This window comes from Phaethon aethereus, assembly GCF_964289735.1.
Source record: "Phaethon aethereus genome assembly, chromosome: 11".
NCBI lineage: Eukaryota > Metazoa > Chordata > Aves > Phaethontiformes > Phaethontidae > Phaethon > Phaethon aethereus.
The window spans coordinates 23,309,713-23,327,286 of NC_138587.1; the positions used below are offsets into that span (position 1 = coordinate 23,309,713).

General features: G+C 40.8%; 1 protein-coding gene across 1 annotated transcript in view; it reads left to right on the top strand.

Annotated features, from left to right (window-relative positions):
* Nucleotides 1-17,574, top strand: part of FBLN2 (fibulin 2) — a gene marked incomplete at its 3' end in the record, with an annotated part of 85,179 nt that overhangs the window by 52,860 nt on the left and 14,745 nt on the right. The window contains 8 exon segments of the mRNA XM_082004802.1: nt 1,458-1,664; nt 4,183-4,299; nt 4,737-4,838; nt 6,214-6,323; nt 6,325-6,355; nt 12,167-12,301; nt 14,122-14,259; nt 14,579-14,722. Coding sequence (XP_081860928.1) covers nt 1,458-1,664; nt 4,183-4,299; nt 4,737-4,838; nt 6,214-6,323; nt 6,325-6,355; nt 12,167-12,301; nt 14,122-14,259; nt 14,579-14,722 — 984 coding nt within the window.

A 17,574-nucleotide genomic window follows, 5' to 3' on the forward strand; every position in this document is an offset into this window, starting at 1 on the left:
GGCCAGCCCGGCTCAGCTGCCTCGGCCTCCGTTGCCCCCAGCTTTAGCACCCGGCCGTCTCGAGACTGCGAGAGGCCTTGGCCTCTATGGAAACCCGCATGCCATGGCGGGCCGTGAGCTAAAGCGGCTGATCAGCTTTGTTCTCGCAGTAACGGGGGCTGCAGCCTCCTTAGAAATGCAGCTTTCCCAGGCAGAAAACTGATTTTAGGATTCCATCTCAGCAAAACCAGGACACATACTTTCTTTAGTTGTTTGGGTTGTTGTTTGTTTTTTCCCCTGAGTCTCATAGTACAGAAACCTGCCACTAGCCCTTGGTAAGAAGCAAAGTTGAAGCTGCTGATTGCCTTTTAGCAGAACCAATTCTGAAAGATTCTCTGAAAAATGATGAGTTTTATCCAGACAAAGTAGTCCCATGGATTATGATACCAATGAAACATCCTGGGAATAGATTTCCTATCGTACTGCTGAACGTCACGGCGGTTTTCTCATAGCACACACTGGAGAAGTCCCAGAGCACTGCAAGTTTGTTTTCACTCGTTCAATATATGGACATAGTGATGCTGAAGACCTAGGTCAAATCGCTGCAGCCAAAGAGTCATGTCAAAAGAAGCATGACAAATCTGGAGCTGGGACAGCTATGCTTCCTCCCTTAGCCCAAGGTCATGCTCCTTCCAGCATCACTCTGTAGCCACTTGACATGCATGAGTCGTGTGGTAACCTCCTGCATATGCTAGGGTTCAATTTTTGTCCACTCTCTTCTCATGAACTAAATGTGTATTTTCTCTCACCAGCAGATGTAAGGGTTTATTTCGATCTCACTGAGCGAGGAAGTTTGCATGTATGTGTTTGAGAAAAGCTGACTGAGAAAGTTGCTGAAAATTAATTTTGGTATCACAGAAAGTCTTGTCAAACTTGGTCAGGAAATGAAAAGGATAGTGCTTTTGCCAGTGTTTAAAAGTAGTAGGTAGGATAGCCATGTCACTATTAAGTGGGTCCCAGAATGTTTGTAATGCTAGCTACAGAAGTAGCCAATAAATAGCGGTGTTGAAAAGAGTTTCCAAACCAACTGGATAAGTTTTTCTCCTGAAATGAGAAATTCACTGTGGTTCTTCAGTAGGACAAATTTCAGATAGGGCTTCAATGTGATACCTTAGTTCAAATGACAATAGCGATGGTGTTAGTAGTCATTGTGAAAGGTGAGCTTGTGACCTCCTATAGTCACCCTGTTTCTCACTGGCTCCTGTAAAATGTCTGTCCCTCCAGCCTTATGAAGGAGATGGTGGACCTTCAGCACAATGGTCTTATTTTCAGGATGGGTTCATTTGCTCTTGTCCTTGGAGTAACTGTTTTGGGTAGATTTGACTGTATCTGGAGTTTGTGTGACCAAACATTCCATAATGTACAGTCCTAATGCTAAAACACCTGTTAGAGAAACAGCATGTGTTGTTCTGTTGTAGTTTCAGAGGTGGAAGACCACAATGAAGCTTTGTCCATCAGTAATGAAGCTGAACTGTCAAATAACCTGCCTGGAGATGACCTGGATGAATGTCTTATCTATGGTGGGGAACTCTGTCAGCATTTGTGTATAAACACTGTGGGGTCCTACAAGTGTTCGTGTTTTCCAGAATTCACTTTGCAAGATGATGGGACCAGCTGCTCTCCAGGTGAGAAAATAGGCAGGAAACACCATGAATGATGGTGTCTTTGTGCCACCTGCATTGATCTAACAACCTTTTCTGTAGTTTCTCTGTAGTTTCTGTGAGTTATTTTATGGCTGTTCATGCATGGACATTTTCTGTAAAAATTGGACAGGTTAATAATGTGAAGAAAAATAACCATTTAGGAAACTTAATTATGCCTTATTTTTGTGCATCAGTGGCATGAGATCAGGGCGGTATTTAATATGTTCAAATCAAGACTGTTTTCACTTTTCAGAAGAGGATTTGTAAAGATTGTTAATGAAATACCTTTTCTTCATAGAGTCATTTTGTATTTCACAGTTAGCTTTCCTTTAGATAAACTTTACTCAGTTCAGACAAGACAGCATTGCTTGCTGAACTTTGGTTTTTATCTAAAATCATTAACATCTTTCAGTGATACAAAATCTAAATATATCTAGTGTGATGGAAGTCTTGAAAAGAAAGTCTATTGTGTTGTAATTGTTTTATGTCTGGAGTTCTCCAATGGCAAGATTTCAAATCAGATAACCCGAAAAGTTGAAACCTTACATTAGTTAAAAGTGCTTTCGGTTATTTAACAAGCAAAATAAGTCTTGCCATCCGGTGACAGAATTCCTTAGACTTCAAATACTTTCTGCCCAAGCCAAACAATGAACATTCATTATGTCATTCTTCTCAACATGATGTTACAGCTCTTACATCAATAATGTATTTGACAGTGTTTCTGCGGCAGCTGTCTGCTCTGTTGTTTATATTAAAATTCTGGGGAAGGAACCTAATCCAAAAGAGGCAAAGAAAATTGTTCTTATTTTAGCACTGCAAGATTTGGCTTGATCATTCACCTGGAGCATATGTGTGTTTTTGTTTTGCTTTGCTTTGCTTCTCCCACTCCTAACTCCGTTGAAGTGCGGATGTGGGTTAATACATCTCATATCTGGGTAGTCTGTAATTCTTGGCAGCTCTGCAAGACTGCGGTGCGTATGGCTGTGCCGGGAAGCGTAGAGGGCTTTGCAGAGCTCAGTTGAGGTAGAGGATTACGACGAGGGTAGGGGACTGCGAGTGAGACACCTGAGATGCGTAGGAAGGGTTGCTATTGTCAATCTGGAGTCCTGGGTCAAATTAAAGGTTGGGCAAGTGAAATGGCAGGGCAGGGCACCTCACTTGCTACGCTTGGCTAAACCATATGTGCTCTACCTGGCAAGGTGGCATGGTGGCCTTTTATTTCTCATTTTTCCTCTGTGTATGTGCTCATTTCTGTCACGTGGTCTGTGCATGGAGAACCACACCAGTCAGTTTTAAATTCATACTGTTGGTAACTTTTACTCCTGTGATTAGCTATAATGCCTTTGTATTTGTACCTGTACACGTCCTGCTCTTTGCTGGTTTGTGGATGTTGTTTGTATTTAACTTTTGGTTTTTAAAATGTGTCGCACTCTTTCATGAGGCTTGAAAGAAGTGATGTTCTTTCGGTGGCTCTGTGAGGCAAGAGAAAGCATACATTGATGAAACTTCAAAGGCTGCTTCTTGCTTCTCCGCTCTCTTTATGGGGAAATCATTCAGTCTATGCCACAAGCAAGTGACTTTTATTTGCCTCTGTGTCGTAGCCCATTGTATGTCTGTGATTTCATTTTTTCTTTTTAAATGAAGTCACTTTTCCCATACCCCAAACCTGTATTGCAGCCACACTTAGTCATTTCATGTTGTCATTGTTTGGTGGCTCACACTTTGCTCCAGGCGACACTTGAACTCAAATCAATGACAACAGGACACGTCCCTCTTAAGGAAGAATTTAGCCTTATGGATTTTGGCTTCTGTTTTGATGATATTGGTAAACTGGATTACTCTTATTGATGTAACAGAGTTGTTTTGGTTTTTTTTCCAACTATCCTGATACCTTTAACATTACTGTGTGTTGAAAATCTTAATGACAGATAGCAGCTGTCGTGTTTTTCACTTGGCTGTGTAAAAGTCATTCAAGAGTATCCTGTGCGTGTAAAGGTGAGAGTCTGCTTTTCATCTATGTTGAAATAAGATGTACACAATAAGTTTAATAAGAGCTTAAGAATACGAATAAGACTTATTTTGGGTTTGGTGCTTTTTTTCATCATACAATGAATGAAAGATAGCCACTCTATTTACAATATAGTAACATTTAAAAAAAATAAAATTAATACTTCCAATTTTATTCATTAGGTGTTGCAATATTTTAGTCTACAGAAGTTATTTTCAGCCAAGCTCCCCGATCTGTATCCATGACGTCTGTGAGCATCTCCATGGGCGTGCAGCACTCTGTGCGTGCTGTCGGACAGTTGTTCTTACCAAACAGACGGAGGCTGCCAAAACTGATTGTTCACCTCCATGCATAGACGGTTGTCCAGGTCACCAGAATGTTTCCTCCCACAAACCATGATGGAGTGGGATGAATGGGACCGGGACCCTTGCCATGGAGTGTCTGGTGGAGGTGATGCTGTCCCTGATCCGTCTCTGCCTGCCTTCCTTGCAGATCCTGACAGAGGACAGGTGACAAGGCTGGAAGCAGAAGCCACCATCCCTCCGGCAGCCTCTCCTTCTCAGCCTCTTCTCATCAGGTCCTTAGAAGAAGAGCAGGATAAGTGTAGAGGTATGTTGGAGGCATGAACTGCAGATGCAGATGAGTGAGGAATGTTTAGAGAGCCGGAATAAAATTCCACGCATCCCTTCACCAATCTGATTGCAGCAACACGTCCTTAATTTGTCACTTCTGGCTGAGGAATTGTCAGGGGAAACCTGAGGAAGTAATTTGAGGCTTTACTCTGATTTCAGGTTTATTGCACACCTGCTATTTAGTTCGAGGTGAGCAGTGCAGCTGTGCAGCATAATGTGAGCAATACAGGTAGGGGGGCACAGGTGTGTAGTAGGAGGGTTGCAAGTAGTGATTAGGGCTGCCTGGACAGATTGTTTACAAGCTGCATTCCCCGTTGCCTAAACTGGGATTATATTTGGATGACTGGGAGGTTTGTAACTTCAGCTGGTCTGTGTTATAAACGCTAATGTATTTTGCAATTTTACTTCGCATAGATAATGGCCCCTGCAAGCATATCTGCAATATTGTGGAAGGAAATGTTGTATGCTCTTGTTTGTCTGGATATACGATCATGGCTGACGGGATTTCTTGTGAAGGTAAGCGGCTCGGGTTCAGTACAGAGACATCATTAAAACACTTTCATATCTCATACCCGTAGGTGTTTCGCTAAGGGTTCCTTATTTCAGTATTGTGAATTGCAAGTGGCAGTGCAGAGATCGTTTGGCAGAAGGAATACCAGATGGGCTTCGCAGATAACTCCCAAAGCATGTCTATCCAGCGTGCCTATTACCTGGGGACTTTGGGTGAAGGCAAGCCTGGATTTGTGCTCTTTTCCTCTGACATTCCAGGCTTTTTATCAGCCCTCTTGGTTTCTCTTCCCACTACCGTTCCTCCCCAGTGTCTCTCTACACAGCTATGGACACGCAGCTTTTCTTCCTGAGAATGGGAGCCGCGGGCAGGACGTGGGCGTGTTTGCTGTCCCAAGGAACCCTCAGAGCTATGGCTCTGCCCTGTCACCTGTTTAGTTTGGGTTTATTTCTGCTTGCCTTGAAAACCTGAGTTCAATGAGGCTTCACTGCTATGAAGAATGTGCTGTTGTGAGCTGGTCCAGCTCCATGTGTTGCCTGCGCAATGATGAACAGTGAATTCCAAAGCTGCATCATGATCGTTCATATTAGATAAATTTTAAAGGGACACGTTTGGGTAGTGACAAAGGTTATGTTTGCCCAGGAAATATTTGGGGGTCAGAAGCAATGCCCTGTGACATACCTTAACTATAAATATGTAAGTGTGGGAGCAATAGAAGCCAGCAGTGAAATACAAGTAGAAGCTTCTGACACTCAGAATTGCTCACAAGTGATCCCCATCCCTCTTAATCTCAGGTCTTATTGAATAACAAATCATTTTCATGAAATTCCAGGTAGTCTCTGAAGAAAATGGGAATTCAATATCACCAGATAAAATAATTGCTGTGCATTGCTTACTCAAGTGTGGTGGAAGCTAATTTGATTAATTAACATCACAATCAAAAGAGGCATTTCAAGACAATCATTTTCTTACACAGGAGGTGAAAAAATTCAGAAATGTCGGTGGAAGTAGTGAGTTGAAGTTGTAGCAAGGGACATTTATAATCTATATTAAAGTAAGTATTTGGTGTTAAGGGTGGTGGTGCAGTGGAACAGGTTTCCTGCAAAGAGTGCGCGTTGCCTCTGTGTGACTGCCTGTTTTTAGGAATGGTTCTTTCTGGAATGACAAAAGTGTAGGGGTGTGAGCAAGGACGAGATGATCTCCAAGGGTTTACTCCCGCCCTATTTTCAGTGTAACACTGTATGTATTATATCATGGTGCTGATGTGGTGGCTCCAACACACTTCATTTAGACATCTCCAGCATGAAAGAAGTGTTGTTTCATTTCAGAAAATGTTCTAATAAAATTCTGGTTTTCCCTTTTGGTTGCAACACGTTGATATAGATTTGGATGAGTGCCTCACAGGTGCTCACGCTTGTTCCAGAGGACAATTATGTGTGAACACATTGGGATCATTCTACTGTGTCAACCACAGAGTGATCTGTGCAGAGGGCTTTTATGCTCAACAGGCATAGAAAATGTGTTGGTAAGATGATAGGTATAAGCCATTCACCACAGTATCATAATTCTTCATGCTCTGCAATGCATTTAAACCATTTGTGCTAAAAGGCTCTCTGGCCATCTTTGCATATGACATTTCAATATGAGTTAGTAAAAACACATGTGCACCATTTGCTCAGGCACTTAACATCATGAGTCGTATGCTATTTGGCTTTTTCCCTAGCAATACGTTCTCAGGATACATATAACTTTGTGCAAAAGTCATAAAAGTTCGTAGGTGTGATGACCACAGCAGTACTGATGACTGTTAAACTGGGCTAAGAAAACATAACAGTTGATCTCTCTGGACAGTGTCAATACTACCAAATGCCCAGATATCATGAAGTGACAGAACTTCATAAATACAGCTCAAGAAATCTGCATTAAGTCTGGTCAGTGGAAAAGATCCATTCCAAAGTGATGGATTTTTAAATTCAGGTTAGTCCTTTGTTCATTCTGGCACAAATTTCTTTGTGTAAAAGTTAAAGATGCATCATAATTCTGCTGTATCATCCCTGCTATTTAAGTTCATATAAGAAACCAATCTATTTTTACAAGTGTATTTATGAGGATTTAATTTGTTTTAAAAAGCCAAGGCCTGAGCTTATGAAATAGTTTCTATTTGGGGTGCTTTTCTAGAGGCTGGCTTAGGAGGCACATGAGCTGCAGTGGTGTTGTGTGGTAATGCCTGGAAAAATGGAGCACCTGGAGAGCTCTAGTCATTAATGAAAGCAGCAATGCCTGTGACTATAATGTCATGTGTGAATACCTTCGCCTTCTTCCACCCCTGTCCTTCTCCCTATGTTTATAACATTGTTTTTCTGACCATCATAGCTTTGGTTTTGCTCCTATCTTTTAAAGCTCTATGATCTCATTTATTAATGACATCATATGGCATAAGGGCATGAGCAGGAAAGCTTATACAGTGTCATAGTTTAGAGCAGAAATGTGATTTACTGTCTTCTTGGGTTTTCTGTAAATTGTCAAAATTGGATTTATTTTTTTTAAATTACAATTTATTTTGAAACCAGAGATACTGGTAAGCATGGAAAACTAATGACTTTATTTAGTTTAAATGAAATGGCTGAGAACATACCACTGTAAGGAAGGAAGGAAGCCTTTACAGAGAAAATATCAGACTGTGGGATAGAAGATGGTATTTGTACTTGGCCACAGCCTGCATCGCGTGTTTCATGGCTTTCACAGAGCCTGCTGTATGTACCACACTTCTGCATGTAGGGTCTGGTAAGTGAGCAGCTGAAGAACTGCCTCACCTTGCCTTCTGCTTCTGAAAATCTTGCCTTTCAATCCCCTGATCTTTCTCCTGGACTATGCAGTAGGGATATATCTGTCCTTTTCTCCATCTCCCAGGAGTGTTTTGAAACTAAAGTAATGCATGTTTGTCATCAGCTTTGGCAGAAGGTGCTATAGAAGATGCCAAGCGCTTCCTTTGATTCGCTTTCTTCCTCTCCTGTCCTCTACCTCATGACATTATAATGGAGTTTTATTGTGACTGATACAAGATAAACTTCAGGCATCACTAATAAAATGAAAGATACAGCTCTCATTTGTAAAGCTAAAAGATCCTCTTCTCTCTCACTAAATAACAAACCTCTGTATTTCTCTAACGCAAGTCAGGTTTTTACAGGTATCCTTGTAAATAATCTAGAAAACTTTGAAGTTTCTCTTCCATTTTGGATAGATACACCCCGTGTGCTCCCTGCTCCTGTACAGCTCTGCTCTGTGTGTGGTGCCTGGAGAACATTCGCTGTATTTAACATTTTTCCTACTTCTCTAGTCAAAGGGGAAAGCCACAAGCACACTGTGGTTTCTGTTTTGTGGAACTGCCTCATTGCAGCCATACTCACCTAAGGTATCCTTCCCCAGCTTAACTGCTTTTGTGCTCCATCCTCAGCTGTCGCCACACCACGAGGAAAGCTTTGGTAATTTGTTTGCAACTTATTGTTGTTTTAATGATGTTACTCTTTGCATATTTTAGGGACTGGAGGAACAATCTTTGCACAGCAACAGAACAGCTGATAACCTCTTATCTGTTGAATTTCCTTTAGTCAAACTGTGGAAGATTATAATTCCAGGTGCATTCAAGAGCAGATATCTAGAATTCCTGAAAGCCAACCATGCACAATGAAGAGTCACCAGCTGTTTAAATAGCCTGCACACACCAGCTTTTTGTAACTTTGTGAACAGATACTGAAATGTCTTTAGGCTTGAAAGCTCCATGTTCTACAGAGATAAGAGCCAGGTTGGGTGTTTTTAACGTGGATTGCTTTTCCTGGTGACTTTCAGGCAAAGTCATTACCACCACCCACACGCACACTGACGGGAGACCACTTTCTTTGCTACTCCCATCTAAATTTTCCCGCCTGCCGGAGTGAGCAGTAAGTGGTCATTTTATTGCTGAACCATAGGGACTGCGCGTGAGCACGGGATGGGTGGTTGCAAAATAACAACGTGTCTAAATAAAACAGATGTATTCCATAAAACAAATTCAGCTGAAGTAATTTGAAGAGAAGAAAGATCATGAGAAAGCGCATGCGCAGGTCGAAAAAAAGTCTGCATTTCACATTTCTATAAAACATGCAAAAAAAAATTAATGTTGAAGTATGCATAGAAAAAAACAGCAGTAGATAAATGTTGATATTCCTTCGCAACAATGTCAGCTTCTTAGATGCAACAGATATGCTCATGGATAGTGTATATGTTGCTGTTTTCAACAATTCTGGGGGAAAAAGAGGTATTTCGCAATAGTATTTAATTCTGTGTTTTACTGACTGAGTGAGGAATGTTGTTGCCACACACATAGACCTAGTGGATTTCTCAAGAAGTAACTGTATGACTTGGTTTTTAATGTATTGCTTAATTATTTTCCTTCTTACTCCTGTTGTTTTTTAAAAATGTAATCTTGCCCTACCTCACAGTCTTAATTGTGTCGGATGAAGACTACAGGTGATAGTTGGTCCAATGTTGGGAATTAACTTTGTTTCAAACTGAAAACATAACTCATATTTTTCCTAGTGCTCTGTCAAGCATCTTACTGACTTGTTGAGTTTGTTTCCAGTACTGAAGAGAGACAGATTGTGGGCACTCTTGATTCTACGGATAATCAATAGGGAGGAAAAAAGGAGAAAGAGATGGTTCTGCTATATAAAAATGTGTTCAGTCCTCACCCCCCTCTACCTTGTGCCATAAGGGTGGAGTAGAATGAGACCAGGTACAGCCTGGGCTGAACAGAGCTACCTCAGGTGCTCGTGTGCTGCCTTGGCACAAACTGGGACCATATTCCCAAAGATGCCTTTTCCCACCTTCACGCTCATGCTAAGGGACACTGTTCTGTGGTAGACATTGATAGGGAGAGCAACAGCATGGACTGAGGGGAACTCATGAGAAAGATGCTGCAGGTCTTCTGAGACCTCATTTTGATTGTGGCATGACCACTTAGGAATTTGTTTAGAAAAATGAACAAAAAATGGCATGTCTAATAAAATGAAAAGGAAACTTTGGGCTGACAACTGGCCTGATATCAGAGATGGAGATCCATGCCCTAACATCAGATAGGACAGAGCAGAGCCTTGCATACTGCATGGCTCATAGTTTAAGCCTTGTATCTCAGCCCAAGTCACAATCATTAAACTTTAGAGATCATCAGTGTATCACTTGTGCACAAAACTTTACCTGAAAGCAAAAATTCTGCACGTAATCTTCCATAATTTTAATTTCCTCACATGCATTCTGGCCAGCTCTACTTACTTTCTCAAGTACTTGGAAATTTGAAAACTGAATCAAAAAGTACAGACAAAACATGGAATTATATTAAATTGTTTTTCTCTGTGAAATCTTAACCTTCTTTTTACCTGTTTACACCTGCTAATCAGGTGGAATACTTCCTACGTTATCTGGGTAGTATTTCAGACAAACATGCTTTCCTCCTAGTGGCTCTTTTGACATTGAACTGAACTGACTTAAGTTCACATGGTGCAGTGTAGTGCTGACAATTTGTTTATATTGAAAAGGCTTTTTGTGGTTTGCAAGAAAAGATAATCTCAGATCTGTTGTGTAGCCTCTTAAATCTGTAGAAATGCTTGCACTGGTTTGGATGCTGTTAAGTGGCTATACATAGCCATTCTTCTCTAAAATTAAAAAAAATACAAACCTCAAATTTATTGAAGAACTAATTCGAGTTAGGCGGGAGGAGTCTATCATAGCCGCTCATATTCTTCTCCAAGCGTGTGATGGGTTTTTTGGTTGGGTTGTTCTGTTGGTGGTGGTGGTTTTTTCCCAAGACCAGTAGTGAGAACATTTCTGCTTACACATCAAGCTGATGTGTAGAAACTGGGAAACAGTGCAAGCATTAGGAGAACATAACCCTGAAAAACTTTGGGGTAGGCAAGTACCTGCCACTCAGTGGAAGTACACAAACATTGAGTGGGACGGGCAGAGAGATGCCCAGTTGATGGCAGTGACCTTGCTGTGCATTAATCAGCTTTGGAAGGCAAGTACACAGCACGTGAAGAATAGCAATGGCAAACAAAAAGAAAAGACAAATAAATGAAAAGTGAAATGGCACCAAGCTGACATACTGTCTTGCAACACTCAGTGCAAATCACCAGTTAGCTGACCTCAGCAGGAACTGAAATTTCTTGGTGCTTGTCTTCATCTGTCTGAGAGAAAACAAGCTGACACATTTTCTAAGACAAAAGGCTTTTAAAATGGCTTTTCCTGTTTTGATGCTCCGCAAGGGGAAGTCATAATATCTGATGTTGTACTTATCTGGGAATGAGGTTCTACAGCCAAAATGAAAATCTGATTTGAATACTTGCTTTATTGTGTAGTATGAAAACATTGTCATGTGCAAAGAAGCTCGGTAATAGTTATGGTCACATTTGGCTTTTGTTAGCTCTAGAAATACTTCTTAGCTTTATATAGAACTGTGGATGTGTAAGATTCTATGGAGAATGGCAAGGAAGTTTTTCTTCCCATCTCTGCCCTTTTTTGTTGCTTGTAAGTGTTTGCTCGTCATGGTATTCCTAGCTTTCATTACTGAAATAAGCAAAACCTGAATTTGAGATCATTTCATCCAAGCCTATGGAAACATATAATTTTAAAGGTGTGGCGTATTCCTTTTCAAATTGTCCCTGCGCTTTTCTACCACCCCGCCTGCTGAAATCAGATCTCTTTAAAGATTTAAATGCAAATTTACAAACTTGATTAAGCCTTCAGGATTCCTCTCTCCGTGTGTTCTTGTGTACCCAGTTCAAATGATGCATTCCTTAGGAGATAAGTACGTTACACGAGTCCACCTGCAGCGAGGCGGGCAGTTTGGGTACCTATCTCTTGCAGCAGTTCCGCAGCTGGCATGAAGCAGCAGGGCTGATATTTAGCCTGAGCTCTGAAAACCTGGTAATGAGCAAGAAGCATTAATCACTTTCTCATTCAGTTGTCCAGGAGGTTTCTATCCAGTAAACCAGAAGCTGATTATCACTCCTTTGCCCACCTTGCGTTCTGTCCATCCCTTGTCCTCGATGCCTGCACCATCTGCTGCACGTTTGGGAAGAGGGGAGGAGAAGGAAATCTCCCCGTGATTTGTGTCTCGAGTTACTTTGTGTTAACAAAAGATCCTGGAATAAAACGTCTTTCATCAGAACACTGTAGCAAAGTCTATATTGAGTCTTTTGGAAGGAGTGGTTTCACCTGAGCTTTTGACTCCTTCCAAAAGAGCAGGAAGAGGCAGATCACTTGATAAATTTGTGGTACTGAGTTGCTTAACTATTTCTTGTAGACATTAATGAATGCGTAACGGATGCTCACACCTGCCAGCGGAGAGAGCACTGCGTCAACACGATGGGATCATTCAAATGTCTCCAGGAATTGAGCTGTCAGCCAGGTTATGAACTTAAGGATGGAGAATGTGTTGGTAAGACAGACAAGTGTTTTTCAGCTGATGCAATTGCTGGAAAGGAAAGGGATTGCAAAGCGTTTTATTGTTGCTGGTCTGTGATATCAAGATTGCAGCTAAAAAAGGCTGATCGTCATGGAAATGTTTGGCTTCATTAAGCCCCTTCTGTACAGTCATTTATTTTAAATACTTTCCAATGATAACTGAATAATTTGGAAAATGCGTGAAACCTTATGATTTAGGGTTTACCCTGTTTTTAAGGGGTTAGAGAGAGATCTTGCTGATGGAGGAATTCCTGTTGCACTCCTGTGGGTAGCTCTGCTTTTCTCTGAAGGGGCTGATGCTGGTTGCTGTTGAACACTGACTCACAGCCCGAATGGATCATGGGGCTGGCTCAGTCCGGTCCTTCGTGTGTTTAGGAGGTCTGTCTGCATTTATTTACATTTAGAGTGGTCATGCGATGAAGTTGTTCTTCATCTCCCCCTTCTTGGTCTATACAATAGAGGTCTAACGGACGCATGTGCCCTGCCTTCCAGGGCATAAATCAGTGTTATTTACGCCTACATTTTTTACACAAAGAGTTTCCTGACAGCTTGAGTAAGAGACGCCTATGGAAAGAATTTAGCTCTTGACATATAACATAAGGTTGTAAAATAGAAACGATCAGAAATCTCGCTTTATATACAGCTGTCGTAAGTGAACCCTGGTTTCTTTGAAGGGGCTGTTTGTGAATGTTTTGTTCTGTTGTCTGATTCTATAGCATTTCTAACATTTACTGGTAAATTGCTTTCTAGTCTTAAAATTAGATTGTAACAGATTATAAAATTTACGAATTGTTTCCAAGTAGCCTTTAAATTAATGACTTGTAAGAAAGACTAGAATTCCAGAACTACGGTGTGTAAAATTGCCTAGAGATAACTGTTGAATTTGCAGACGTTTATGAAATACTGAATTCCACAGTTTTTATTTGTCTCAGTCAATAAATATGGTAGAAAAACCATACAGTACCTTCTGGGAGACTGGTGATGTTCCTTCGTGACCTTAACATTTAACTGAGGAGTTAGGACAGAAAGAGAAGTGCCGGCACTTCTCCCCTTGTCTGCCTGGAGGAGTGGGTACTCCTGAATTGTGTGGTTTCCTGCATAATTTCATATGCATAGAATTTCATATACATAATAAAAAATGAGAAAGCTGTGTTGAGCTCTGGATGCAGAGTAAGGAAAAAAAGCTAAATTTGTTACTGATATTTCGATCTCTCATTCAGATTTTTTTCAGAATAGTTTTCAGAGTTGGATAAGTGTTTGTTCTGTGTACATAAGTGTATGTGTGTATACACACACACACACACACACACGTGCCTGTATGCACAGTGAAGTCCCAGCCCTATTCAAACGTGGATCCCTATTAGTGTCAAATTCAGCGGAGGTAGGTTTCTACCTAGAATTCCTGAGATACGCAAGGAATAAGAGACCATTTTGCTTTTGAAAGAGTGTGGTACACATGTTGTTATGTGTATGTTATTCCTAGTTCTAATTTGGGTCTTTAAGATTTTAAAACTGCAGATGTTTCAGTATTTGTGGTTTACAAGAGATGCTGTAAGCAAGGTGATCGGGACCTGGATCAAATTTGCTGCAGGAGCTGGCAAATTCTGCAGACAATGCTGAAGTGGATGTCCAAGGACAAAGACACCTAAACCTCAGATTTCCCATGGGCAGTGTTGGGTGTCTGCTTTAAATAACGCTTCTTAACTTCCTTTTCTGAGCAGTTGACTAGTCTTGAAGGCTACTGAAAAGTACAGCTTGACTAGTCGCAATTTGGTGTTTCGATCTCATTAACAGATATTGATGAATGCGAGAGAGGAACTCACAGTTGTAAAGTAAACTTCGTTTGTCAGAATACAGAAGGATCATTCTACTGTGAGTCAAAGCAACGCTGCATGGACGGATTTTTACAAGACCCTGAGGGAAACTGTGTTGGTAAGTGTGGCCAGCAATATGTTTGTAATATTGTTTGGCCAGCAATACTGGCCAACTCAGCCTGTCGAAGGGGTATATATTGACTAAGTGTAGTTTTCCTTAAATCCTGCTGTGAATTTAGTTTAAACATTGCTGTCTTTTTAAAGATATGCACGCTTGCATATTGAATATGAAATTGTTACCACAGCAGTCCTTCATCAGCCTTATCTTTGTAGCACAATAAATTGATGTGAAGGGGGGAAAAAGTGACAGCTGCAAGAAAACAGACTAGAAAGATTAAATAGCTCTTCTCACTATTCTAATTCATTTTCTTCACCAGATATTAATGAATGCACCTCTCTCCCCGAGCCATGTAAACCAGGATTCAACTGCATCAATACCGTTGGGTCTTACAACTGCCAAAGGAACATGCTGACATGCAGCAGAGGCTACCACTCCAATGAGGAGGGAACCCGATGCATTGGTAAGGTTGGACTCCAGCATCTGGTCAGGTGCCCTCTCAGAGGAAAAGGACATTTCGGTTCTAAAAAGAGGTTTTGAGTTACCTCCAGATTCCTAAATTTATCTGAGGAGTGGGAATTTGCTGTATGCATTTGCTGTCCAAGCAGCTCAGCAATTTGTTTGCACTGCAGGATGCTGCACTGATGTCTGGCTGCTGCATGGAGTTGCTCTGAGTGCGCTGGGTGACGTTGGTTTTGACAGCCTATGGGATTTACTGGCTTCCGTTCTGGAGTGAATGGGGTTTAGTTACTTTTTAACCTCATGTTGTCAGTCAAAACCATGATCCTTTGCTATTTTTTACAGTATCTCACTGTAAGAGATATGATCTGAAGCCATGGGATGCAGCAAACGAGAACCACTGAGTTTGTGGACTCATGAGAGTAGCACCAAGTGGACATTCCTTGTAGCGCTACAAATGGTGGTCCTTATTTACATCCAGTTGTGTGTATGTTTAGGATAATTTCTTTGTGGAAAGTATGTTGAAATACTCATATAGGCTGACATGCAGCTTGATACTGATTTGTATTTGTTTCAATGTGGTTATGGAGTTACTGACTCAGAACAGCAGATTTCATCTCTTATTAGCATTTGTTCTGTAAATGGGCACACTAGGCACAGAGGAATTGAAAGCTTGGTCCTTGAAAGTCTTGGTCCAAAGCTTGGTACCCAAGGCAAGGCTGGCTATGTATTCTTTAATTCCCTATGTTCTGTGTTACACAAAGTAGGAAATAATCAAATGACAGCGGGGGAAAAAAAAACCCACAACAACAAAAAAAATCAACATTTTGGTTAGCGATGATATCCTAATGATTTCTACTTACGCTCCCTTTGAATAAAAGGAAGGATGAAAAATTATCAAAATATGCTTTGTGATGCTACAGCTGTGTGGAAGACGCATTGGCAGCTATTAATCTGATCATGACTAGTAACTTGTAGTGAAAAACAGTGGTGTAGATAGACCCTACTTCTGCATAAATTTCTGCATTCTCCTTTTTGCTCTTCATTATGCTCTATCTCCCTTCATGATTTTACACCCAGGACTATCCAGACAATCCTTGGCCAGTGAGAAGGTCGGGAAGATTTGGAAACAGCAGAAGACAGGGACAGTTTATGTGTGTAACTAAGAAAAGCTTTCTCAAAGCTTCCTACTACAGCTCTAGGGGCTTGTGTTTTGTAAATTCAGGGCAAAGCAGTGCAGTTTCATTTGCTGTCCTATGATATAGCAGCCTGAAATATTTCAACTGTTACAAAGAGAAGGTCCAAAAGTCCTGTCTCAGTTGCTGCGAAGACACGGTTCTTCAACTGGTTCTGATCAGTCCTGTTTCAGCGAAGTCAGCTGGGCTAGGTACATTTGCACCACCTGAAGTGTGGTGGCCCTGAAATTGTCGGCGTGGTGGTAATCCTAAAAACGTCTCCATGAATACCAATTTTATCATCAGTCATCAGTCAACACCGAGCAGCTCAGAAGTCCTGGCTGTAGTGCTAACAGCTTTTGTTTTCACGCCCTGCTAGTGGCTAGGGCATATTGCGTTCCTAAATTTCAAACTGATGATTTATAGAAAGAATCCATTTTTTTCCCCTGAGTTATTCCTAAAAGAGAGTGACTGTGTGTAAATATGTGGCAGAGGAGGAAATTGCCATTATTCATACAGCATTTATATCTTTAAAGCATAAGATAACACAATGTATTGTAATTACTGATGATACTTTGTCTCTACTTTATGTGATTGACAATGCTTTTAAGGAGCAGGTATAAGGAAGCTTCTCTAGTTTGATTTTGGGAAAACAACTGTTTAATGTCTCTGTCTTTGCTGTGTGCACTGTGTTTGCAGTCTATATCTTTTAATATGTTTTTTGGTACGACTTTATTTAAGTAGGCAGAAAGCATGGAGGAGATAAAAGAAAAACATATGGTCCTAATTTCCCCTCTCTATGATAAAGACTAGTTTCTTTAAGGCATTACAATAGCTAATTAGATTCCTGATTTAGATTTATTCACAGTAGTAAATACATCATCTGCACATGTTTCTCCAGCAGAACTGCACTTTTATGGTCGTCATCTCTGTTTAGAGGATTCCTCTCTCTTTATAATGTTCATATTTTCTGATTTAGTAAATGAGTTATTAAAAACTACCTTTAACTGAAAAGGTAAATATTACATTTAATTGAAAACTACTGTAACTACTGTGAAATATAGCACACTTCCGATGGTATAATGCCCTAGAACTAATTAAAGTCTGAAAGCAATGGAATGTGTAATTTTGGACAAACTAATGAAATGGTTGCACATAGGAATTAATTGCAAATAAAAGTGCTATTTTACAAATTTGCATCTGCATTAGAAACTTCCTTGTTTTGATGCTATCTCTGATCTCTAAAGAAAACGAGGAGACAGTGTTTCAGCGGAAATCTATGAGCCTGTCAGGAATTCTTTGCTTGGCGAGTGCCATCCCTAACCCCGGTGCCAGCAGCAACTGTGTAGGTGGGAATCTGTGCTGAAATACTGAACAACGTATTTGTTAGTGCCTTTCATCAGGGTTGTTCTAATCTCCACTTTTCCAAATCCAAGTTTCTGCGATAAGTAACTTATTCTCCCTTCCCTATCATTTTCTCAGCAAGTGACCGCTTTCTGTAGCGCTCTCCAAGCCTGGTGTTTAATGGAGAACTGCCCAGGAACCCTTTGAAATGAAACAGTGCTCCAATTTATGACTTCAAATAGGCCAGTACGGAGAACACCCAGCCTTCAACTACCATCCTAATTAATATTACATGAACAGGGATTTGGGTTGTAAAAGTAGTTGAAGATGTAAATGG